General features: G+C 44.4%; 1 protein-coding gene across 1 annotated transcript; it reads right to left on the reverse strand.

Moving 5' to 3' along the window:
* Positions 1-4,928: 4,928 nt before the first annotated feature.
* On the reverse strand, positions 4,929-23,209 carry LOC144260606 (C-C chemokine receptor type 5-like). The gene is made up of 2 exons (XM_077809291.1): positions 22,955-23,209; positions 4,929-7,808 (listed from the first exon to the last, which is right to left on the reverse strand). The coding sequence occupies exon 2, from the start codon at positions 7,795-7,797 to the stop codon at positions 6,724-6,726; it is 1,074 nt and encodes a 357-aa protein (XP_077665417.1). The 5' UTR covers positions 7,798-7,808; positions 22,955-23,209; the 3' UTR covers positions 4,929-6,723.
* Between the last annotated feature and the right edge of the window lie 3,525 nt (positions 23,210-26,734).

A 26,734-nucleotide genomic window follows, 5' to 3' on the forward strand; every position in this document is an offset into this window, starting at 1 on the left:
TGAGAGGTAATACTTCTCCTCTCGCAAGCACAAAGTCTGAGTGTAGCAAAAGCCTTTTAATAAAGGAGGGAAACAATGTGGCATTATGTTGGGGAAACACCATAACCAGAATTCATAACACAAACCATGAGCAAAAGACCCATCCCCAAAGTAAGTTTGACAGTGTCCTATTCCCCTCAGGGTCTTAAGTCCAGCAACCCACCAGTCACCCCACCCACAGATTTCTGACCATGGTCAGTGCAGCCCCCAGAGTTCAGAAGTTCCTCCGCAGAGTTTACCTCCCAGCCTGGGTGGAAGTGGGGGGAGATATGTGGGGGGGGGGAATCTCACATGCTCCACTGCTCAGGTCAACAGCCAATTGGCACGCCTCTCCATGTGACTGCTGTAGTCTTCACCGCCCGCTGCTCCTCTCTGCCAGCCGCCCTGCTATCCACTCCACTCTGCCCACCATCCTGCTGGCCATGCCTCTCTGCCAGCCGCTGTGCTATCGGCTCGGTTCACCACGCTATCCGCTTGCCATGCCGCTCTGCTCCTCCAGCTGTCCTGGGAGCCGCTCCCGCCATCCCATAAACTGCTCCACCAGCCACTCCAGCTGTCCTGCAAACTGCTCTGCTCCACCAGCCACTCAGCAATATATCTTCAGGCCCCCCTCCCCCCACTGCTTAACACAGCACTCAGTGATTTCAGCTCTTAGTAAGTTTAGCTCTTTAGTGATTTCAGCTTGTAGTAGGAGAGCCTCAGTGTTGGTGCACCATTGGTCCAAAGTGAATTCAGCTCAGCAGCCTATAACTAGACTCCTAATGGAATCAAAATTAGCTCTGATATTCCACAGTAGAGGGAGGGTGCAATTGGTGTTTCAGGCCCACACTACCAGGTACAAATACCTATCCCCAACCTCTCCCCATTCACTGGGTTTTGGAACTCATGTCCCTTGTCTAGCTACTTAGTTGATGGCAAGTCCCTCTGTCATAAAACAGTTCCACTGTCCTAGATTCACATAATCAGGGTAACACTTTATTCTTCCTGCCCCAATAACAGAGAAAGTGACCATTTGGGCTGCTGTGGGCTCATGCTGGGGGTGGGTGTGCCTATGCAAACAAGATTAGCCCCTGAAGTTCTTTTCCACAACTTGCCACAATTCACCACCAGATGTCAGGGTACAGCTCATCCTGACTCTGCTTTAAATTTAAATTTAAAATAAATTTAAAATATTTTTTTTCTTCCAACGCCCCTTTAGATCCTCACAGATTTTAGCTTGTCAAAGCAATACCCCGACTACTTTGTTCTTCTAAAGGAATTTAAAAACAGTCGTGGACTGAGGGAAGGCAGCTATGAAGTTGTAAAGCATTATTTAAGTGCTCGGGTATTAAGATCTGACCCTGCTGTCTCTTACTCGTCTGAACAGGATTTACATGCATGAGTAATTCCATTTGAAGCAAATGGATTAAAGTCAGTGCGACTGTCAGCATGAGTAACGCCTACTTGAATGAGTAAGTGCAGGGGTGAAAGTAACTTAAAGGATTTACCGGTACTCTGGAATCCTGAGCAGGGGGGCATGACCTTAACCAGAAGAGGCGTGGCCTCAAATCGGAAGAGGTGGGGGCTTTAAATACCTGGGCCCTTTAAAATCAAGATTTAAAGGCCCCAGGGCTCCAGCTGTGGCTGGGAGCCTCCGGGCCTTTAAATCACCCCTGGAGCTACCAGCTGCAGAGGCAGCTGGGAGCCCCGGGGCAATTTGAAGGGCCTTGGGTTCTGGCTGCCTCTACCGCAGTGGAGCTCTAGGCCCTTTAAATCACCATCAGAGCCCTGCAGCCGCTACACCGGGGCTTCCACAGCCAAGCTCGGGGGGCTCTTTAAAGGGCCCAAGGCTCACCGCAGCGGCCAGAGCCCTGGGCCCTTTAAAGCTCCGCCAGAGCCCTGCCACCGCTACCCCAGGGGCTCCAGCAGCAGGGCTCCACTGTGGGGAGCCTGGGTCCCTTTAAAGCGCCAGCCTGGGGAAGCTGGTCCAGTCCAGCACTGCGTACTTGCTCTTGCCGGTACGCCGTACCGGACGGTACTGGTTTACTTTCACCTCTGAGTAAGTGTTTGCAGGATCAGTGTAATGCTTAAGCAAGAACTTGCTGAAACACCATCCATTTTCTCCTCAGTCCTACTTCGCTATCATCCTGTGTATATAACATCGCTCTCATTTGGAATTGTCTGTGGTGTCAAAATCAAGGTACATGTGACATCTATGGGAAAAATCATTGCCCATCAAAGGACAATGTGGGATTAAATGTTAGGACTCTAGCTGAGTAAACATTTCCAAATCAAAAATGAAGCCAGCACTTCTTTTTAACTTTGCCTGAATACCACTTGGGTGCAAAAATTCTTGTTTTTGGAAGAAATTTTCACATTGGTTCATGTGGCACAAAAGAAGATTTATGACCAAGAAAAATGTTTCTAATGGGGGGGGGAGGGGTGTAAGGGAACTCAGCTGGGGCTCATCCCTCGGCAGGGTGGTGTGGCATCACACCGCCTCACTCCACTCTCGGCTGGGTTGGGGAATACCCAGTCTATGGCCCAGACCTTCAGGCTGGGTCCCACAAGCAGCTTGGTATAAGCCTAGGCCCTGGGTCAGGGTGGGGCAGCAAACAAACAGTCAGGGGCTCAGGCTGTTCAACATAAGCCCAGGCCCTGGCTTTACCAACCAGGGGGAGGAGGAGATTGCCACCCGCGAGGTGGATGGCGGGGGGGACGCAGGCCCACCCACTCCACTGCATCCCAGCCCAGGGCCCTAGCAGCGATTGAAGACCTGCTGCTGTGTCAGTGGGGATCCTGGCCACAACACACGGACATTGGCTCTGGCATTGCTGCAGCCAGACTGGGGTCGGCTGCCCCCGGGCTACTTCCGGACTCCACCTCGTAGGGTACCTGGATCAGGGTGGTGTCCTCGGAGGGTTCCAGCACCATGGCCTCCTCTGGGTAGCTGGCGAGGGGTAGACTCGGCCGCTCCTCTGGGCAGCTGGCGAGGGGTAGGCTCGGCCGCTCCTCTGGGCAGCTGGCGAGGGGTAGGCTCGGCCGCTCCTCTGGGCAGCTGGCGAGGGGTAGGCTCGGCCGCTCCTCTGGGCATCAATCAGCATCAAGCCTCGGCCGGTCCGGCCAGTCTTCGGGTCAGCCGCAGCTTGCCGGGGTCTCTCAAGTCGGAGCCAGGCCACGGAAGTCTGGCCTCTCCGGCTGCTGTGGCCCAGCTGAGCTCCAGGGTTGGGCTTTTCTACTTCCCGTCCTGCACCTTGACCTCTGCAGGGCAGGCGCAGGATCCATTGGCTCCGCCCACTTTGATGTCTAGGGGGGTTTGTCCTGCGGCGGGGTGGTGGGGCACCACACTGCCTCACTACAGGGGGAAAAACAGTTTAAATGTAAGCCTGGAAGAGGCAGGTCTTAAAATTTTTCTCTGGGAGATGTTGCTTTCCAGGTTTTCTCTTTCCGTTATATATTCAGGCCTCCAAGTCCATGGTCAGGTAGGCCAAGTCTACACTACCACTTATGTCAGCAAAACTTACGTCGCTCAGGGGTGTGAATATTCCACCCCTCTGAGTGACATAAATTATGCCAACATAAGTGGCAGTGTGTACAGCGCTATGTCGGCGGGAGAGCTTCTCCCCCACTGACATGGCTACCGCCGCTTGTTGGGAGTGGTTTAATTATGTTGACGGGAGAGCTGCATGGGTACAGCTGTGCCAGTGTAAGCAATGTAGAATAGACGCAGCCTTTCTGTGCTGTCCCATATTCTTCATCTAGCACGCCCAGGACAATTTAGTGCAACGTGTGTCAACTCCTAACAGAGCTGATGGTGAACGCTCAGTAAACAATACATTTTGACTGTGGCACCAATGGTTGATGGAATTAGTGTCCTGAGCATTCCATGGCTGGATAGCAGGCAACAGTCTACTGGCCCATCAGAGAATTCAGAAAGGTAATATACTATTGGGATATAATGGAACACTGATTTGGAAGGTACAAGTTACAGCAGAGGAATTGTTTATCATTCTCTTTTGGATCGTGAGAATAAGCCGTGTTTAATTTCTGCTTGCAAGGCTGACAGGGAAATAGGACAAGAAAACTTTGCATACACTATAACTTTTCCTAACTCTTTTTGGTATGCAAAAATATATTTGCGCTGCTTCATGCAGTATTTTCCTACAGAAAAACTGTAGAAGAATGTAAGGCTTAGACAGACTTCTCTGTGAAATTTTGGCATTTTAAATCTGTTTCCACTTTCCCATTTTCTTGCAGTTATTAAAAAAGCCAGAGAGCTGTTGAGCTTTCCAGCCCACAAAACCATTTCCCCTCTCTCTCCCTCCCGTGCCATTCATTTCTAGCCATTCTTTTTATAACCAAACACAACCATTTAATATGTTGCAAACATCAAGACTGATCTATATTTCTCACTCTGCTGAGTTTGGTTCATGTTCTTTTATCAGCTGCCAGGAAGCTATTGTTTCAGAAAAAAGATCCTGTTTTGCAGGTGCAACTTTTCCCTGCAATTAATAGCCTACAGATTTCTAACAACTTGATGTATGTTCCGTTACCTCCAGAGTTTAACTCCCAAAAGAGGCGGCTGAGTTGAGCAGCTGTCACAGGACAGGGTTCCCCCACCCTGAATTCCTTACTGCAAACAATTCTCACACAGAACTCGTGGCAAGTTCAACACCAAATGCTTTATTTACAGTGTGAAATAACAGGACAAGTTCCCCAAAGCTCAAGGTTCTTACATTCTCCCTGTTGTCAGTTGGCATGCATGTGTGTCTTCTCTCCGTGCGCTGGACCAGCTCTGTGCAGCTAGCTGGCCCAGCAGACCTAGATAGCACTACCCAGAAAAACCACAGACTTGGTTCGGGGGCAAAGGCACTCGGCCATGTTTATTGCCTACGAAGCATGGGCCTAGCTCCCTGGATCCATGTCTACAGGTACGCTAACACATGTATGCCCGTGACAATGGACTCAGATGAGTCAGCAGCAGGACTTTCTGCTGCTCCCTCGGCTGGACAAAGGTGCCCCTTCTTTGATACATTGATACAAATAAATTACATATTACACTCTTATTACACTCCAGATGTATTACCAACATGTTACCGACACTACCCCTTGTACCTGCTGGTTCAAACAAAACATCCCCACCCATCATTCTGTCCTCCTATCCTTGTCTTTACTGTGGGTCGGTGTGTTCCTGTACCATCTCCCAGGATTTTGTTTATACCATAACTCTACATTGGGGTATACCTGTACTAGCCTTCTGGGATGTGTTTACATGAATACTCAGTGCCCAGTACTTCTTAGGAGCATCTGTGTTTTAGCAATGCCAGCCATGTTTTTGCCAAGTTCAGGTACTGGACAGTGAATTTGTAAGCAGGCATTTGCTTTAAGACAGGGCTTGACTTTGGCTCATAGCATTGCCTGCCTTTGCCAACTGTGGTTCAGGCCTCAGGTCTTGCACCAGGCCCTGTGCTCCAGGGTGTCTGTCTGTCTGTCTGTCTGTCTCCTACACTCCTAGGCGTAGGGTGGTGTGGGGAGAAGAGATCTTTCTTACCTTTTTGAGACTCTTGGCTTCTCAGGTCTTCCCTTGCAGCCTACCCCTCTCCTCTCTTCCTATCTCTCTTTTAGCTGTCCTCAGCTGATGAGATGAGCCACCTGGTTAATTGGTTAATCATTTAGTCTTTAGCCAATTATTTCCCTAATTTGCCCCATGTAAGGATGCTTACTAAGTGGTGAGTCAGCCTAAGATTATTCACACTCTGTCACAGCCCCTTTAAAGAAAGTTAGCCCTTAAAGGTATAAGTAATTGAATGTTTTAATTACATGCATAAAACTGACTTCTAAATAGTTTAATGTAACGCAATAGTCAAGGGGAAAGGATTATTTTAAAGAGATAGTCACTGGTTAATAGAATAGACCTGTTTGCTGCAATTCTGGTTAACAGAAGGTCGGTCATATCCCTCAACAGAAATGTGCACAATCTTTTATTCCCCTGTTTATCCAAACCCTCTTTTTCATGGCAATTTAAGAAGGCTTCCTGCCCTGTGATAAAAATAGGGTAGAAGCATAGCTGTACATTAACCTCCCCCTGCCATAAAGGTAGTTGATTATATTATGAAAAAAACACTAACTTTTAAAATTCCTGGTAATTTTAGATCCTTTTATTCTTATTTTGTTGTAAAGCTGTTTTTGTCATCAATTCCCATGAATGAAAAGGGTCGAAGTAAAACAAGGCACATCAACCTCATGTAAATAACCAAGACACTCTCCTATAGTTGCCTTCCTCCCAGAGTTTTCCTTGTGGTCTTTGCATATAGGAACTGGTTCTTGAAAGAGGACATACCTCATTCTCTGCCCTCTTCGCACCATCTTCTGAATTATATTTCCTGAGGAAATCGCACTGACACTTTGTTCATTGGCCAACATCCAGAGAACAAACCCTTATTATATTGGATTCCATGTTGAAGTGGATGCTTATCGAACAGCAGTATTTAGAATTTCTGTGGAGTTGGTAGCATTCACTGCACAGAGAATGAAAATGCCACAATGCCACACAGAAAAATGCTGCAATGCCACAAAAAAAATAGCTACTGGGACTGGTAACTGTACAGTTCTTAAGGGCAAACACCATAACAAAACTGATTCATTCCACAACATTTTAAGTTAAAAGGAGGATGAAACTTTTACTGGCTACATTTCTAATGCACTTTACAAACCAATGGAGATATCATGCTCTGCAGTGGATGGGGTGTATGTGGAGCTAACCCGTTCTAATTTATCACCATGAAGAGCTGGACATGGTTTGCAGAGGTAGATTGCAATGTCTTTTTGGAAAAAGGTATAAAGATATTTCCGAAATTTTTCACCAGCAAAGGCATAGATCAGGGGGTTGACACAACAGTGGAACATTGCAATCGCTTCTGTCACTTGGATTGCTAGCTCCAACTGACTGCTGCTCTTACAGTTATTTAGGGAAAATGAATCTTGAAAAGTGTACAGGAGAACAATGATGTTGTATGGTGCCCAGAAGAGAAAATAAACAATCATTAGGATAAAAATAAGCCTGACTGCCTTGTGTTTTTTCTCATTCCTACGTCTTAGTAATATTTTTATAATTTCTATGTAGCAGAAGATCATAATGACAAATGGAATGACAAGTCCCAGGATGTTCATCTTTAAAATCAGGAATTGCTTCCATTCTTTTTCATAATTTGATGGATAATGAGAGCTGCAAGTCCAGTGAGGACCTTCCTTTTGAACACTATGAAATATTAACCCTGGAAGAGAGGCTAATATTGCAACACCCCAAACGACAACACTTGTGAGGATGCCATAGGTAACTGTCCTAGCTTTTAAAGCAAACACTGCATGGACAATGGCCAGATATCTATCTATTGTCAAAAGTATTATGAAAAACATTCCACTGTAGAAGCCAGCATGATAGACCCCTGAAAGAATTTTACACATTGCATTTCCAAAATCCCACTCGTGTCCTGCGTAGTAAGCCCAAAATGGCAGGGAAAGAATAAAAAGCAAATCGGAAATTGCCAGATTCAGCAGATAGATGTCAGTCATGCTTCTCAGCCTCTTGTATTTTATCAGGATCAGCACAACTAGTGCATTGCCCACCAGGCCAAATATCAGCACCAAGGAGTACAGCGGTGGCAGAAACTGGGATGCAAATTGTTTGACGTCATTTGAACATGGTGCTGCATCATCCTGTTCATAGTAATACGTTGTTGTCTGTGTCTCCATCTCCGGTTCACTAGTAGAAGTGTTCATTTTGCCCTGGCCTAAGAATGAAGAAATGGATGATTATTTACAGAGTACTGTATAGAATCACAGTGAAACACAGGAATGAAATACATTGTATGATATAATCATATGTTCATACAAGCCATTAAAATGTACTGTGCATGTTGATTTTCACTTCAGAATACCCTTTGCTGTAAGCAGGCAGGATAACAACTGCTGATGTTAAGATGTAAAAACAAAATTGCAGATCACGTTAACAAATCATACAGAATTAACTTACTCTTTAAACTTGCTAAATATTGTTTCCCACTTGTACTATGTATGAGAAGTGTTTGTCTTCATTAAACCACGTGGCACCATAACACAGGTGAAAACTAATGGCTGACCGACTAATAGCAGAGGCAACTAGTTCAGAGCTGGGATGCTAGGAAGGGGGAGTAAGTGGTTTTCAGAAGTGTTAGAATGAACCAAAAAGAGACCAACAGAAAAGAAGAGAAAACAGTTAATATTTTTCAGCTTTCTGAACCACATTCAGATGTCACAAGCCCACAACAAAGCAATAAGCCATGAGTGTGTGCGCATTGGTAGGCTCTGGGTGCAGAACATCTAAGTAGCATTCCACAGGCAAAAATTTGCAAAATATTATTTGTTGAAAATTATTTGTCTACTTCTAATGCTTATTCTTTCAACAAGTTCTTAAATTTCTCACATAAAAGACTTCTCTGTACTTCCGTGTTCGGTTTCCATTGGTTCAGGAAAAAATAAGGGCCTGGCAGGGTCCATTTATCCCACTATGGCAATATAAAATGGCCTTAATATCAATGTACATTTATACCTAATTTTAGGGCACTTTATAGTACCAGAGTGGATTAAAGGGGCCCTTGTGTAAATGAGAATAAGGCCTATACTATTTAGTTAAGAAAATTCTTCCTCTTTGTCTTTAAGGACTTATTTTCATTTATACCCAGGCCACTTTAAACTGCTATAGTCATGCAAAGGAGCCTTGAAGAAAGTGAGTATAAATATAATCTATTTTTTACTTTAAGGATCTTTTACATCATCAGAGCAATGTCAAGTGGCCTTTCTGTAAATGAGAATCAGGCTCTCTTTTTGTTCTTGTTTTTGTGATAATCTCCTTGTATACAACAAACAGCTGATTTACCTGTTAACTGGGAAAATGTGGAAAAAGGAAAGTGGACAACCAGAACCTATGCTGTGGGATGAAATGGCAAGTTTCACCTCTCTTGCAGTTCAGATCAAATCGAAACAATGAAAAATGTTTATATGTAGACTTTTAATGAAAACCGATCACTGTTCTCTACCATCCAAGGAATATTCATCATGTTGTGATGGGCTGCTAACTTGCAAGAGAATTCACAATATGTAAATTGATACTCAAACTCCTCCCTGAATGACATCTAATTATTTAAAGGAGTACTTGTGGCACCTTAGAGACTAACCAATTTATTTGAGCATAAGCTTTCGTGAAGTGGGCTGTAGCTCACGAAAGCTTATGCGCAAATAAATTGGTTGGTCTCTAAGGTGCCACAAGTACTCCTTTTCTTTTTGCAAATACAGACTAACACGGCTGTTACTCTGAAACCCATCTAATTATTTAGAAACCATAATATTTTCTGTGCCATATTCTTGTATTTTAAATCTTTTGTTTAAAAAAATACTCTTACAATGTCCATTTTGAATGTATCCATAGTTAGAATTGATAATCTTGTTCTAATTACTGGATTCTGCTGACTAGATTGAAATGATCCAGTTGATTCAAGATTTTATTTCCTCTTATTGCAATGGCCTTTTGCCTGAACTCTAACATGTTATTTCTTCAATATCAGAAATGTCTGTTCTCTGGGGTGTGAAAGTTGGTTGGAGTTAATGATTTAATAGATCTTTTCCATCAGTAACACCAGAGCTAGGGGAGCTATTAGCAGCTGTTTGCAAATTATCTGTGAACAAGTTTTGCTATTTAAATATGCTTGTTATTGAAAAATTTTCAAAGGTTTTATACAAAATATTTCAGCCTATGGATTTCTCATGAATTATTCACTATGAGTATAGCTTTGAAGATTCATTATTTATAATTAAGTATTTGTACTGTGCAATTGATCACCTAAATCACATGATATTGTTTCTCTCCTTGCTCAGATGATTGCAACTTTTATAAACAGGAGGGTTTGACTAATTCCTTTCCAGTGTGTACTGTGGTGTGGATGCATTTGCACGAGTTTCTGCGAACATTCTTGCAAACCAAATAACTCACACCAATGTTTACAGAAAACAAATTAAAAGGGTGCAAATACTGAGGAGTCTTTCATGGTTGAGCAAAGGCTACACACATTCTTGCCTTATAGCAGCACTCTTGGAAACTGTAGCGTTTTGAACAACTGTAATATATTTGAAAAAGGACAGACGTTTTGGGTGTGATGTTTGCCACCTCCTCTGCAATGACAGTTTCAGTGGAGGAGCAAAGCACACAAAACTCTTGGTGGTGATAGGTGATACTGCACAGATCTTTTGTTGTGTTTTTCCTGGCTAAGTTGGGATTCAGCTTTGTGACTGTACAGTGTTTCAGGAGGTGCTTTGCTGCCCAGTTCCCCAGTGACATTATGGCACCATCTGCGTGCATCAAGAGGAACTCTTCATTCAGTGCTTAATTCATGTCCCTCTCTCGCTGATGGTTAAATATTGTACAGCCTCTGGTTTGCTTGGCCTGTTTAACCAAAAATATATTACTTGCAGATAAATCCCACATTAAAAGAACATTAAGGCTGCAAAGTCTTGCACTGTAAAGTCAGGAAATGCCAGAATGAAGGTTGCCTGTTAATTAATGCACTCAGAGCCCTAAGGTAGGTTTGTGACATACTGGGACACAATCCAGACTAATGAGTAGCTGTGTCACCTCACTCCTGCCTACAACCTAGAATGCCCTTTTCAATACCTTGCTACTGTAGCCACTGAAACTGGACTGCTCACAAACAGCCACCAGCATGTAAGTCACTCAGAGGTATGTCTGTTTCTGCTGCAGCCAGTCAGCCACACCTTGGATCTTACCAGCTTTAAAGATTACCCCAGGCTGGCCCCAAAACACTCCCAGTCCCAGATTTCCCCCCAGAAATGTATGTCCTATGCTGCCCAGTGCTCTCCAGTACAACTATATTGAGCCAATTATTCCTCTAAGGGAATAATATCCCAATTTATTACCTTAAATAGTTATCCAGACACGTCAATTTAAACACATTGGATTAGATAAAACAGTAAAACAAATGTATGAACTACAAAGAGAGAGATTTTAAGTGAGTACAAGTAATAAGGCATAAAACTCAGAAATGGTTACAAGAAAAATAAAGATAAAATGCTTACTGGTATCTACTTAAGAAACTATAATATACTTATCATTTAATATGTGGCTCCATGTTTTATTTATTGTGCACCATCCAAGCCCTGCAGTGAATACATAATTAATAATTTCCTAAGACTTTTTATGGTGCTCATCACTTGACAATCTGAGTGCCTTGTAAACATCAGTAAGTTTATCTTCAAAACAGCCCTTTGAGGTAAAGGATATTATCCTCATTTTACAGAGGAGGAACTGAGGCATAAAAAGATTAAGATAAAAAATGTCCACTAATTTTGTGTGCCGAATTTGAGATCTTTAGGGCTGATTTTTCAGACCATCTAGCATTATGTAACACTTCAAAGCACAGTTCCCACTGACTTCAGTTGAAGTTGTGAGTGCTTAGCACTTCTACAGATCAGACCCTAGGGTCTCAAACTGGGTGCCCAGAAAAAAAGGAACACACAATTAGTGACCTCTTGTGAAAAGTTTGGTTTATGTCACTTGTCAAGAGTCCCATAAGAACTCTGTGGCAGAACTGCCTGTAAGATATAATCAGAAGAACATTGTGAACATGCTTTTGTTCTGAATATGTCATTTCATTTCAGATGCTCCAGTGGTTCCTATTCTCATGATGCTTTACAACTGATGTTCATAATGTGAAATCCAGGATTGTTCTGTATGTAAGTCCAATGGACCCATTCAGGCTTCTTCATCCAGAGCTAGCCTACCATTCAAGAATAAGAAATCTGAGTTTTCATGAGTCTTAGTTCCTGAGCATGCTGATAAGATGAGTTTCCAGGGGCTCCATAACTGTGCTCACAGCTAAGTGGTTTTTGAGGGCCCTTTATGACTAAATTTGCTAATAGGGTGAGTTTTCAGAGTGCCCTGTGCCTGAGCTTGCTAATAGGAGTTTTCAGGGTCCCCTATATCTGAATTTGCTGTCAAGGGAAAAGGGTAAATTTTGACGGTTGTCTGAGGAAGGGATTCACTAGTAGTAGGTGCTTTTCAAAGATTTGTGCCAAACACTGCTCAGTGGTCAAAAGTTATGGCATGCCCCTACCCCCCAAATTAGTATGCTCCAACATTTTCTTATCTATCTATTTTTTTTAAAAGAATTCCTTCGCCCCTTTGGTTTTCCCCACAACCAGCTGCAGTGATAATGAGAATGCAGGACAATCACCTCAAATGTCTCACTCCTCAATCTGCATTCATGGGTGGCTGATGAGTTTCAAAGGGTTGGATGAATCTGCAAACATTCACCAGACTGAGATAACAGGTGGGAATAAGTTTTGAGACCCCACCTTTGTAGCTGAGGGGCTTCTACTGCTTCCAAGTAGAAATGCAGGATTGCGTGATCCAGAGCACTGAATGGCACATTAAGAGACTTAAGGTTCTGAGCCAGAGCCTAGTGAAGTCAATAGGAGCCTGTCCATTAACTTCAGTGAACTATATACTTCCACTAAATGAAGAGGGGATACTTCTCTTGTAGCTTTTTGTGCTAAACGCTACCATAATCCATAACTGTTTTCCCACAATTGCAGCAGAATCAGACTCTCTTCTTCTCAATATGTGAAGAGGCTAATAGATGGCAGTCTCATGTAGCTTTTCTCTTATGACCTACTGTAATATCCCACATAGCACAAAAATCTAACAGCAAACAAACCAACAAAAACTGACATATGAAATGTTCTGCTTTTAGACTGCTGGTGTCAAAATTTGTTGTATGCAGTGTTCTTGTAGCTAAGTTAGTCCAGGATATTAGAGTGACAGACCTGAAGAAGAGCTTTGGGTTAGCTCAAAAGCTTGTCTGTCTCACCAACAGAAGTTGGTCCAATAAAATATATTACCTCATCCATCTTGTATCAAAATTTAGTAGAAGTGTTCGCTAATTCAGAATCCAATTTTGTCTGTCTCAGCATTTTATTGTACTTTGTGTACAGTCACTCTTACTTTAAAGTTGTCTACAAAAGAGACTGTACTGAGGCATGCAGGATAACCAGAGCCTGCCAGCCATGAAAAGAGATAAACCATTGAGAAGTGAAGGAGAAGGGGGAAAGATCAAATACTTGGTAGAAAGTTCCATCCCCCAACACCAATCTTAAAATCTGGGTGGAAAATTTCACTATGTGAAGACCCTGTTTAGTAGGGATGATAATGTCCATCTCTGAGGGACGTTTTGTGTTTAGAGATAGCTCTGTTGTGAGAACGTGTGGGTGACAGTTCCCCTTCTCTGGATCATGTAACCTTCATATGGTGGAGATTCAGAGGGTAAGTTTTCTGAGGAAATTTTGACAAAAGCAGAGCTCTAGTATCAAGATCCTTCTCATAAGAACATAAGAACAGCCATACTGGGTCAGACCAAAGGTCCATCTAGCCCAGTATCCTGTCTTCTGACAGTGGCCAATGCCAGGTGCCCCGGGGGAATGAACAGAACCAGTAATCATCAAGTGATCCATTCCCTGTCACTCATTCCCAGCTTCTGGAAAATAGACCCTAGGGACACCACCCTTGCCCATCCTGGCTAATAGCCATTGATGGAGCTATCCTCCATGAATTTGTCTAGTTCTTTTTTGAACCCTGTTGTAGTCTTGGCCTTCACAACATCCTCTGGCAAAGAGTTCCGCAGGTTGACTATACATTGTGTGAAGAAATACTTCCTTTTGTTTGTTTTAAACCTGCTGCCTATTAATTTCATTTGGTGACCCCTGGTTCTTGTGTTATGAGAAGGAGTAAATAACACTTCCTTATTTAATTTTTCCACACCACTTAAGATTTTATAGACCTCAATCATATCCCCTCTTAGTCATCTCTTTTCCAAGCTGAAAAGTCCCAGTCTTATTAATCTCTCCTCATACGGAAGCCGTTCCATACCCCTAATCATTTTTGTTTCCCTTTTCTCTCAAACACCATCTCCAAGGCTAAATCACAACTGCTTCTATCTTATGGGCAAATCAAGTGTGGGTGAGTAGACAAGCACATGCAATAAAGCAGTGGTTTTCAACCTGTGGTCCGCAGACTATGTCTAAGATTTTCCTCCATTTGAAATTTTTAGGGGTCCGCAAATGAAAAAAGGTTGAAAACCTCTGCGATAAAGTATCAACTTTTTGCAATTTGTATAAAACTAGAAATGTATTCTCTAAAAGACCAGCAGGAAATTCATTCCTCTCATCCACACAGAGATTCCTAGTTAAGAATGATTCCAAGGAGTAGGATCTTCTATACAATTTGCAAAGGAAATCACTATTTGCATGTATTTTTTAAGAAATTGAGTCTAATAATTATTTCTGCTTGTGTATATTCAGAGCAGAAGAGTGTTCAGCTCTTGAAAAGAGGTCTGTCTGCTTCTCACTTAACAGTAACCCAGGGATATTTTAGGCATCTTTAGGAAATGCTGCCTGCAGAATGATCCCCAAAGAAACCCACATTTCGCACAGTAGGTTCCCATAGGCTTTTTTTGGGGGATGGTTCTACAGAGGACAGCTATCTTCTTGGCTTCTTCCCCTCCTGCTCTCCACCCACCTGCTGAAACTGGGGAAGCTTGCAGGGTACTTTTTGCTGTGGGAGTAAAGTGTGGATTATGTTGTTGTTGTTCATCTTCCCACAGACCTTCCATACATACAGGCCAGTTTTGCTGGGTATTTTTGCAGTTTCTGGCCTGTCTGTGCACATGGTGGGTGACTAGATGGTTTAGACTTCAATTTAATTAAAGCTTCAGACTTTAGCCCTGGTCTACACTATGAGTTTAGGTCGAATTTAGCAGCATTAGATCGATTTAACCCTGCACCTGTCCACACGACGAAGCCATTTTTGTCAACTTAAAGGGCTCTTAAAATCGATTTCTGTACTCCTCCCCGATGAGGGGATTAGCACCGAAATTGACATCGCCAGGTCGAATTTGGGGTCGTGTGGATGCAATTCAACAGTATTGGCCTTGGGGAGCTATCCCAGAGTGCTCCATTGTGACCGCTCTGGACAGCACTTTCAACTCAGATGCACTAGCCAGGTACACAGGAAAAGCACCGGGAACTTTTGAATTTCATTTCCTGTTTGGCCAGCGTGGCGAGGTCATCAGCAGAGGTGACCATGCAGAGCTCATCAGCACAGGTGACCATGCAGTCCCAGAATCGCAAAAGAGCTCCAGCATGGACCAAACGGGAGGTATTGGATCTGATCGCTGTATGGGGAGATGAATCTGTGCAATCAGAACTCTGTTCCAAAAGATGAAATGCCAAAATATTTGAAAAAATCTCCAAGGGCATGAAGGACAGAGGCTATAACAGGTACCCGCAGCAGTGCAATGTGAAACTTAAGGAGCTCAGGCAAGCCTACCAAAAATCCGAAGAGGCAAACAGCTGCTCCGGGTCAGACCCCCAGACATGCCACTTCTATGATGAGCTGCATGCCATTCTAGGTGGTGCCCCTACCACTACCGCACCCCTGTACGTGGACTCCTGCAAGGGGAGAGTCGCACGCAACGGGGATGAGGATTTTGGGGAAGAGGAAGATGATGAGGAGGATGAGGATGAAACCGTTCTTCCCAACAGCCAGGAACTGTTTATCACCCTGGAGCCAATACCCTCCCAATGCTCCCAAGGTGGGCTCCCAGACCTTGAAGGCAGAGACGGTACCTCTGGTGAGTGTACCTTTGTAAATATAACACATGGTTTAAAAGCAAGCATGTTTAATGATTAATTTGTCCTGAAGACTTGGGATGCATTTGTGGCCAGTACAGCTACTGGAAAAGTCTGTTAACGTGTCTGGGGATGGAGCGGAAATCCTCCAGGGACATCTCAGTGAAGCTCTCCTGGATGTACTCCCAAAGCCTTTGCAAAAGGTTTCTGGGGAAGACAGCCTTATTCTATCTTCCATGGTAGGACACTTTACTACGCCAGGCCAGTAGCACATAGTCTGGAATCATTGCATAACAAAGCATGGCAGCATATGGTCCCAGTGTTTGCTGGCATTCAAGCAACATCCATTCTTTATCTCTCTGTGTTATCCTCAGGAAAGTGATATCATTCATGGTCACCTGGTTGAAATAGGGACATTTTATTAAGGGGACATACAGAGATGGCCATTCCTGCTGGGCTGTTTGCCTGTGGCTGAAAAGAAATCATGCCCACTGTTAGCCATGTGGTGGGGGGAGGGGTGAAGCGATCATCCCAGAGAATTGGTGCTGGGAGGGACCTTGTACCGAAAGCACATGTGCTATGTAATGTTAACAGCTTGGTTCACCGTGAAAGAGTCTACCCATTGTTCTCTAAAATGTGTCTTTTTAAATACTACTCTCCCTTTTTTTCCTCCCATAGCTTCAAATGTTTCAATGCTCCCCCATCATCTCCATCCCAGAGGCTAGCACAGATAAGAAGGCGAAAAAAATGCACTTGTGATTAAATGTTCTCTGAGCTCATGAAGTCCTCCCGCACTGAAAGAGCTAAGCAGAATGTGTGGAGGCAAGCAATGTCAGAGTCCAGGAAAGCACAAAATGAATGCAAGGACAGGAGGGACGCATGAGAGGAGAGGTGGTGGGAGCAACAGGAGAGGTGGTGGCAGCATGATGAGAGGAGGCAGGATGCAATGCTGAGGCTACTGGAGGATCAAACAGATATGCTCCGGCATATGGTTGACCTGCAGGAAAGGCAGCAGGAGCACAGACCGCCACTGCAGCCCCTGTGTAACCAACTGCCCTCCTCCCCAAGTTCCATATCCTCCTCACCCAGACACCCAAGAATGTGGGGGGGGCCCTCCAGGCACCGAAATACTCCACCCCCTGGCATTCAAGAAGTTTTGAAGTGCAGTGTGGCCTTGTCCTTCCCTTCTCTCCTCCTCTACTACCCCACACAGTGCATCCCTCCTCCCCCACCCCTCCTGGGCTACCTTGGCAGTTATTCCCCTATTTGTGTGAGAAATTAATAAAGAATGCATGAATTTGAAACAACAATGACTTTATTGCCTCTGCAAGCGGTGATCAAAGGCAGGAGGGGAGGGCGATTGGCTTACAAGGAAGTAGAGTGAACCAAGGGGGCAGGTTTTCATCAAGGAGAAACAAACAGAACTGTCACACTGTAGCCTGGCCAGTCATGAAACTGGTTTTCAAAGCTTCTCTGATGTGCAGCATGCCCTGCTGTACTCTTCTAACCGCCCTGGTGTCTGGCTGCGCGTAATCAGCAGCCAGGTAATTTGCCTCAACCTCCCACCTTGCCATAAATGTCTCCCCCTTACTCTCACAGATATTGTGGAGCGCACAGCAAGCAGTAATAATAATGGGAATATTGGTTTCGCTGAGGTCTAACCGAGTCAGTAAACTGCGCCAGCGCGCTTTTAAACGTCCAAATGCACATTCTACCACCATTCTGCACTTGCTCAGCCTGTAGTTGAACAGCTCCTGTCTACTGTCCAGGCTGCCTGAGTATGGCTTTATGAGCCATGGCATTAAGGGGTAGGCTGGGTCCCCAAGGATAACTATAGGCATTTCAACATCCCCAACGGTTATTTTCTGGTCTGGAAAGTAAGTCCCTTCCTGTAGCTGTTCAAACAGACCAGAGTTCCTGAAGATGCGAGCACCATGTACCTTCCCCAGCCATCCCACGTTGATGTTGGTGAAACGTCCCTTGTGATCCACCAGTGCTTGCAGCACCATTGAAAAGTACCCCTTTCGGTTTATGTACTGGCTGCCAAGGTGGTCCAGTCCCAAGATAGGGATATGCGTTCAGTCTATTGCCCCACCACAGTTAGGGAACCCCATTGCAGCAAACCCATCCACTATGACCTGCACATTTCCCAGAGTCACTACCCTTGATAGCAGCAGCTCAGTGATTGCGTTGGCTACTTGGATCACAGCAGCCCCCACAGTAGATTTGCCCGCTCTAAATTGATTCCCGACTGACCGGTAGCTGTCTGGCATTGCAAGCTTCCAGAGAGCTATCGCCACTCACTTGTGAACTGTGAGGGCTGCTCTTATCTTGGTATTCCTGCACTTCAGGGCAGGGGAAAGCAAGTCACAAAGTTCCATGAAAGTGCCCTTACGCATGCGAAAGTTTTGCAGCCACTGGGAATTGTCCCAGACCTGCAACACTATGGGGTCCCACCAGTCTGTGCTTGTTTGCTGAGCCCAGAATTGGCATTCCATGGCATGAGCCTGCCCCATTGCCACCAGGATGTCCAAATTGCCGGGGCCTGTACTTTGAGAGAAGTCTGTGTCCATGTCCTCATCACTCTCGTCACTATGCTGCTGTCGCCTCCTCACCTGCTTTTGCAGGTTCTGGTTCTGCACATACTGCAGGATAATGAATGAGGTGTTTACAATGCTCATAACTGCCGTGGTGATCTGAGTGGGCTCCATGCTTGCTGTAGTATGGCATCTGCAGGAGAGCAGAGTTGCAGCGGAAGCGGTGGCTGACGACGGATGCCATGAGAATAGATATTTATAGAGAATGACAAGAGGACCTGAGAGGTGGATTCATGACAGCAGAAGAGCAGAGTGGCAGCGGAAGCAGTGGTTCAATGACGATGGTTAGCAGTCCTACTGCACCATCTGCTAAAAGCAGTATGGCGGCCGCACGGAAAAAAGGCGCAAAATGATTGTCTGCCATTGCTTTCACGGAGGGAGGGGCGACTGACGACATATACCCAAAACAACCCGCAACTATGTTTTTGCCCCATCATGCGTTGGGAGCTTAACCCAGAATTCCAACGGGCAGCAGAGAGTGTGGGAACTGTGGGATCGCTACGCACAGTGCAACACTCCAAAAGTCGACGCTTGCCTCGGTACTGTGGACGCACTCCACCGATCTAATGCGCTTAGTGGGGACACACACAATCGACTGCATAAAATCACTTCCTAAAAAAATCAACTTCTATAAATTTGACCTAATTTCATAGTGTAGACATATCCTTAGAGAAGGGGTGCTGTCACCAGCTCTTACCCCTTCAAGGCCTGGAAACATCCTTGCACTCAGCATTTTCAGAAGTTTCAGAAGCTACAACTCTGTAGTTTGGCTTTCACTGTGTCTACTTCCAATTGATTTGTCATCTTGTCATGTGGAATTCATTAACAAAAATACTCTTTCAGCATCTTCTTCGCTACATGAAATAGGAAGTATGTAAGAACCTAGGGTTTTTTTCTCAAATTCTTGAAGTTTCTGCTTCCAGTTGGGTTTGTCATCTTGAAAATCAAAGTATTTCTCTTCAGTACTTGTGCAGTCTAGAAACTCAGGAGACAAAATGACTTTAGATTGTACAAAATTCTTCACATAACTCATCCATGTCAGTAACTTTATCAGTTTTGCATGCTTCAGCTTCAGTAAATTTTTCAAAGGAACACTTTTGCCAATAAGACAGTTTCTTGTGCACATTGTTTTCACTGAGGTTATATCTGTTTTGTAAATAATTTTGAGCTAGCTGATAAAAAAAAGCAGAACCCCTGTTTCTCACTTCCTTCATTCACTTTCACTGAGATTCTTTAGTTTGAAAGTCACAACATAACACAAATGTTTTCATTTATTCTGCATTCTAGTTTCTTGTCTACACTAGATATCAATTTGAACAATGACATTACTGTGAATGAGTTTGACTTCAGAGCTTTAGTAGTGTCTGTGAATATTTTTAGAGCACGGCTCAAGAAGAAACAGTGCAGTTCAGCAATTTCATTCCAAAACTATCCCATATTACTCTAGGACATTCATCTGTCTCCAAAGATAGAAAGTGACTTGTAAGCTCTTTCCAACACATTGCTACTGAGTTAATAGCAAGTACAAGTGACAGCCAACGTGTGACTACATGACATAGAATTTTACTGTGTTCTACCCCAGCAAATTCACAAAACTCTTTAAGCTGATGAATTCTTAGTGAGTGAATGCTAAAATGGCTGTAAACTTTTAAAACTAGGTTTTGTACATCAATGTTGAGTTTGGTTACTGCACATCTTGTGCTGTTGTGTGTGAAGACCTAAACAATGGACAGCAAGAAGATCATGGTTTTTCTCTTTCTATTTTTGTAAAACACTGTTAAATATAGAAAAATTAACACTTGTGCTGTCTGTTTGGTATAGCATGGTATGGTGCTGTATGACTAGCAGATATTTCCCAAGTTGTTCATTTGGAGAAGCAAGAGGGGCTCAGAATTGCAGCTCTGACTGACTCAGTTATGTCATCACAGCTCATTGCTCAAGGAGCATGCTACGTTTGAAACTAAGTTGATTTAAATCTCCAAAGGTGGTTTGTTCAAAACCTCCTCACAGGAGTCAGTGAGAGTGAATGTTGCAAAACTACAAGAGAACGAGCCATATCAGAGGGTGGAGTTTCCCTCATCAGCAGTGCTAGCTCACAGAACAAAAACACACACCCAAGTTTTCCTTCCCTTTTCAGGGTCCAAATACAAGGCTTTCCCTTGCCAATGGATAAACAGGTAAAAAAAGTGGAGGCCCCCCCCTTTAACAGGCTATGGTGTTCTTTGATTTAAGCTGCAATGTTCACATGACTGGTGATTTGGATGAGGTCTAGTGGTGGGGGAAGAATTTACCTTTAGCAACTCTTAATCGTTATTGTGGTTAAGTCTGTCAAGGGTAGCTAGAGCTTTGCACAGATGCAGTTTCAGATGCAGTTTGTGTAAGCCCCAAATCTAAATGAAATCAAATACTGAGCCACCCTCTTCGCAGGCATTGGAAGGGAGTTGCTGATTGGTTCCTCCCAGCAGGCATGGCTCAATATCTCTGCCCTGGATTTAATGGAGTAACTCTCTGGGCAGAAGGAACACTGAGACTCTCCACAGGGAAACCCCTAGTACCTCAGTCCTGACCTGCAGCATGTCCTGCTGTTCTACTCCTGGGTTCCCTTACAGCTCTGCCACTGCCCATTAATCCCGACCTGCAGCTCGTACTGCTACTCCAAAACTGTACCTCTTCTGAAGAGCCTGCCAGTTGTGCCAGCCAACCTTGGAGAGAAAGCAAGGGTTCACCCTTCTCTTGCTCTATTTGAGTTATCAACTAAGTCACACACTTTGTATCTTATGTAGGCCAAGCATGTTCACCCACTAAGGGCTCCACACATCACTCCATTCACCACCCTGAAATTCCTCGTGTGCCACCCTCCCATCCCCAGGGCTGACTGCAAGTGTTTTGTTGCTCAGGGAGATAAATGTTTTCAGTGCCTCTACACAAGGCACACATGCAGTCATACAAATCTTGTTTATTAGGCACCTCCAAATGTTGGTGCCCAGGATGGCTGCCTTGACCATCTACCCCTAAAGCTGGCCCTAACCATCCCCCTCTATTTCCAGGACTCCCTACAGCTCCCCAAATTTCCCTCTGCCAAGGGTTCTATGTGCCCCCCTTCTCCCTTCCCTCTCTTTCACACCTTCCCACCCACCAGGGGTTCTGTGTGCCATGCCACCTTCCCACAGACAAGGTCCTTCAATTCCCCCATCAGGGGTTCTGTGCCCCCAATCTTCCCTTTTTCAAATACCCCCTCCACTCCCATGCTACAGGCCCTGTCTGCCCCCCATTCTCATCCTTAAATCCAATACTAGGGGATTATGGGACTCCTTCCCCTCCCATACCAGGGACTATGTGCACTCCCCTATTTCCCTCTCCCTCCACTCCATTATTTGTCTTCTTTTTGTCTGTGAGAGGACAAGTAGAGATGAGATATTGTTTTATTCAGAAAGTGTTAATGGGTGTCCACCAACCAGTTATTTGGTCTACAGCCAGTTAAAGAAGTGCTTGAAGCCATGGATCTGCTAAACAGCAGGGGTTCCATGTGTCCCTCATTTCCCCCCCCCCCCAGCCCTTTCAGTTTTCTGATTTTCCCAAAAACCAACAGAGAGCTCTGACCATTGATGCCTAGAACATTCCCTGAAATTTTGCAAGTGATCAGATGTGGAGCTCAAAAGTTATAGTGTTACAGACAGAATGCTTTTAAGTTGAGTATAATGCCAATAAAACCCAAGGAAATGGAGTAAGTGTGAACTACATTCTGTTCAGAAATTATTACTCCATTTTCTAAGGTATAATCCAAGCCCAAAGGCAAGTCTTCCCCTTCGTAGAATTTAGTAAACACAACACAGTCTTTTCTAGAGGTCAATCTTCTTTGGATAATACTGGCCTCTTCCTTCCTATTCATGACAGCTGAGCCCTGAACACTGAGACCCAGCTGCATCTGCTCTCAAATCACTTACCTCTTGCCAGTATGGTTCCATATCCCTAAAGATTTGTCAGAAAAATGATAGGTTTGGCCCTACCTGGATGAAACCTGGCTTTGCTCTCTGGGGACTTCCAAGACCCAGATGCTTTATATTCCTCACTAAAAGCAAAATGACATTCTTGCAAAAATTGCAAGTTCCTGAGCCTTTTTTGCTGCTAAATACAAATAGTTGATTTAAAGGATCATGTTTGTCCTTACATTGTAGCTTCCCATTTAAAAAAGTGGAACATTAACTATCAGTATAGCAAGACCACACAATATTAATTCCACACACAGACAAGATGCTAGCTGTAACCGACCTTCCAAAAATACATTGTTTTGGCATCAACGTGTCCTATATTCTCAACATATTCAGAAAAACACATGTATAATACTTTTTTCCCTGTAGCAGAGGTGCCCGTGAAAGCATTGTACAAACATTGATGAATTAAGCTTCACAATACAGTGGAACCTCAGAGTTACAAACACATCGGGAATGGAGGTTGTTCGTAACTCTGAACAAAACGTTACAGTTCTTTCAAAAATTTACATCTGAACATTGACTTAATACAGCTTTGAAACTTTACTATGCAGAAGAAAAATGGTGCTTTTAATCATCTTAATTTAAATGAAACAAGTACAGAAACAGTTTCCTTACCTTGACAAATCTTTTTTTTTAAACTTTCCCTTTTTTAGTAGTTTATGTTTAACACAGAACTGTACTGTGTTATTTGCTGCTTTTTTGTCTCTGCTGCTGCTTGATTGTGTACTTCCAGTTCCAAATGAGGTGCGTGGTTGACCAGTCAGCTCGTAACTCTGGTGTTCGTAACTCTGAGGTTCTACCGTAGCACAGTGAGTAAGAGAAACCAGGGCACAAAGAGATGAAGTGAATTCCTCAAGGACACCAAGCAAGTCTGTGACAGAGGTGGTAATAGGACTCAGCACTCCAGAGGCCAGTCCTGTGCTTTAATTACTTTGCTCTACTTCCTCCCATATGACTGATTCAAAGAAAATCAGATTGAGCAATTCAAACAGGCTAGAGAATTTAACAGCTCCTGCAGTCACAACCCTTTCAGAGTGGGATGATATATATAAAAAGTGGGATAATGCTCTATACCAGAGATTTGCTATCCTGGGGTTCACAGCCAGATGTCAGAGGGTCATGACCACCCTGCCCTTCCTATTTTGCTAAATGGGGAAGGTGGGTCTCAGTACCAAAAAGGAGGCAAACCACTGCTCTATCCTATATAACTGCAACTGATAATTTACAATGGAATTGCACATGATAATGAAAGCAGGGCTTACACCAAGTGTTTGTACTGCAAGTTCCAGTGCAGTTTTTCTGGACCACTCCTGCCACAGATTTTAATTCTCTCTAAGCAGTAGAAAGCCTCTTTACATGTGGTGATAAGATGTTAAATGGTACAGCTTCAGCATAGTGCAATAGGAGTTGCAAGCTCAGCTCATGGCATGCAATAAAACTGACACCCTCTAGATCAGATATGAAGGGTTTTATGTTTAATGTGCTCGTGTTCTTAGATGAAGCCATCTTCAAATCAAAGTTTTCCAGAAACTGTTTCAAAACCAAAATCCGGAGTTGTTTTTAATATAATGTTTGTCAGAGATTTTTCAACAAGACTGCTCCTGTTTGTCCTTATAGCTTTGGTCAGCATCTCATTCCACTGCATTCCCAACTAGCTCAATCCCTATCTTGTTTCCTACCCGGTTTCCTGCTCAAGTGGTTCTGAAAGACTGCATCCCTTGTTTCATTACACCATCATTCATGTTAATTCTTAATCATTTACTATACCTTTTCATACATGAGGGAGAGAGAGAAAGAAAAAGAGAGAGAGAGAGAGAAGATAGTCACTGATTTACCAAGCTTCTTATGGAAGATAACTGTGTCTCTGTTTTTGTGACCAGTAGGGTGATTAACCCTGTCTACTTCTTCAGAAACTAGGAAACATGGAGCTTCCTGTGTCAAGAGAACTCTGCTGCATCTCAGATGTTTTGTAAGCATTATTACAATAAGTGAAGGAGCAGTTCTTCTTTTCTAAAAATGGACCTTCAACAACCAGTTCCATCTAGAACTTAATGGAGACCTTACAGTGCTGAATTTTGAGAGTGCATCCTGCAGATACACTAGCCCAGATACTGTGCCACGACTGGATTGTGAACAGTCAGACTTAGTAGACAGAGCATGAGTCAGGCCAAGCTGGGTACCAGAGGGTCAGATACCGAGACAGGCCAGAGGACAAACCAAGAGTCAGGTATCAGGAGGCAGGCAGGGTCAGAAGCCAGAGTCTGGGATCTTTCACACAGAGGGTCTGAAGCAAGGCAGTCTGCACTGTTGCTCAGACAACTCTCTATCATGGCTTCCTGGCTTATGAACCAGTGCCAGCCAATCAGTGGGCTGCAAGAAGCTGCCACTCAGGTCCAGCTGAGCATTACTTCCTGCTGGGCCCAGCCTCACAGGGTCCTCCCACGGGAGCCTAGCTTAAGTCTTTTGAGGTGATGTTGAGGTGTCAGTGGCCCATGGTCCCCAGTTCTAGTCCTGTAGGTTCTTATATCAACTTCTCCTTCAGGTCCCTCTTTGGGGTGGTGCAAGTCCAGGCGTGTCTGGGTGAGCCTTGTGAAATTCCTCCACCAGGTCAGGGGTGTGAATATGTAAGGCAGGCTCCCATGCATGCTTTTCAGGGCTATAAACTTCCCAGTCCATCAGATAATACAGGTGGCCATGTACCCATCAGGATTTGAGGGTGACATGCACTTTATATTCCTTTTAATGGCCCTGGATTTCAACTGGTGGAGGTGGTCATGTGGTTCAGTCAGGGAAGGGGTTCTCTGTGTAAGGCTTCAGAAGGGAAACATGGAAAACTCTGTATTTTGAGAGATGGGGGAAGCTTGAGTTTCAATGTAATCGAGTTATTCTGCTGGCATATTGGGAAGAATCCCAGGAACTCATGGTCCAATTTGCAGCAAGGTTTCTTGGTCTGTAGGTGTTTGGCAGAGAACCATACCTACTGTAAATACTGGAGCTTCTTTTCACCAACAGTTCACATGCCTCTTGTAGGCCTTCTTAGCCTCTAAGTGGTTCTTGAGTTCTTACTGAACCAGAGCCAATCAGTGATGGTGGGGTCTGAGGAGGCCATTGGTAATGCTGGTTGAAAACAGGGGTGGAAGCTGTAATTAGCAAAGAAGGGGTTCCTACCTGTAGAGGCATGGTTGGAGTTATTGTAGGAAAACTCTGAGTGTAGCAGAAGCATGGACCAGTTGTCTTGATGATAATTTATAAAGCATCTCAAGTACTGTTCCAATACTTGGTTCACTCATTCTGTTTGTCCATATGTTTGGGGGTGGTATGCAGTGGAGGTGAATATCCAGATGTCCAGTAGACTGAATGCTTCACACCAGAAGTGAGAGATGAATTGTGGGCTTCACTTGGAAACTATGTGGTCTGGGAGTCCCTGGAGCTGGATCATGTTGTGCAGTAGCAGTTGGGCAGTAGTCTCGGCAGAAGGGAGCTGGTTGCAGGGGATGAAGCAGGCCATTTTGATCAGGCAGTCCACAACTGGCAAGACTAGGGTGTAGCCATAAGACGGTGGGAGCTCCACAATAAATTCTAGGCTAGTAGCAGACCAAGGCCTAGTCAAAGTCTCCAGGGTACTAAGATGCCAAGGGGTCTGGTTCAGGGTGTCAGTATGGACACATCACTCACAGGAATCCACGTATGCTTGGACCTCAGCCCACATGCAGGGCCACCAGAAATAACTGGCAACCATGCAGGGGGTCTTCTGGCAGACAAAGTGCCCTGCCAATGGAGCACCATAATACAACCATAGCATCTCCAGTCAGGGGTGCTTGGGGGCACATATATGTGCTCAAAGTACGTTACACCATCCCACACGAAACAAAGGGGCTGTATCCCTAGGGCAAGTGGGTCTTCCTTTGAGGCAGACTGGAAGAGGAAGAGCAGGTCTCGCTGGATTGTGGCACTGGCAAAGTTACCAGGCTTGAGGAGGTAGGGGTCTCAGAAGCTGGTTCTTCAATTCCCTGGTGGTATTTCCCCTTCCACAATAGAGAATCGGCTTTCCCATTTTGCGTTCCTGAGTTGTAGGTAATCATGAATTCGAACCAAGAAAATAAAAAGACTTACCTTAGCTACCTCTAGTTCAATGTTCAGGCCTTGCAGAAATACCCGAGGTTCTTATGATCGGTGAAGACCAGTACTGGGTGTCGAGCCCCCTCCAGGCGATGATGCCATTCTTTAAATGCAGTTTTTATGGCAAGCAGCTCCTTGTCCAGTATATCATGGTTTATCTCCATGGGGGTAAGCTTCCAGGAATAAAATGCACATGGGTGCAGAACTGACTGGGGTCTGAGTTACTGTGAGAGTACTGCTCCTAGGACCACAGTGGGCATATCTGCTTCCACTATA

The sequence above is a fragment of the Eretmochelys imbricata genome, chromosome 2 (assembly GCF_965152235.1).
Source record: "Eretmochelys imbricata isolate rEreImb1 chromosome 2, rEreImb1.hap1, whole genome shotgun sequence".
In the NCBI taxonomy this organism is placed as follows: Eukaryota; Metazoa; Chordata; order Testudines; family Cheloniidae; genus Eretmochelys; species Eretmochelys imbricata.

What these genes read in the sequence shown, in the direction of transcription:
- LOC144260606 (XM_077809291.1), bottom strand. Translation starts at nt 7,797, where the DNA reads ATGAACACTTCTACTAGTGAACCGGAGATGGAGACACAGACAACAACG.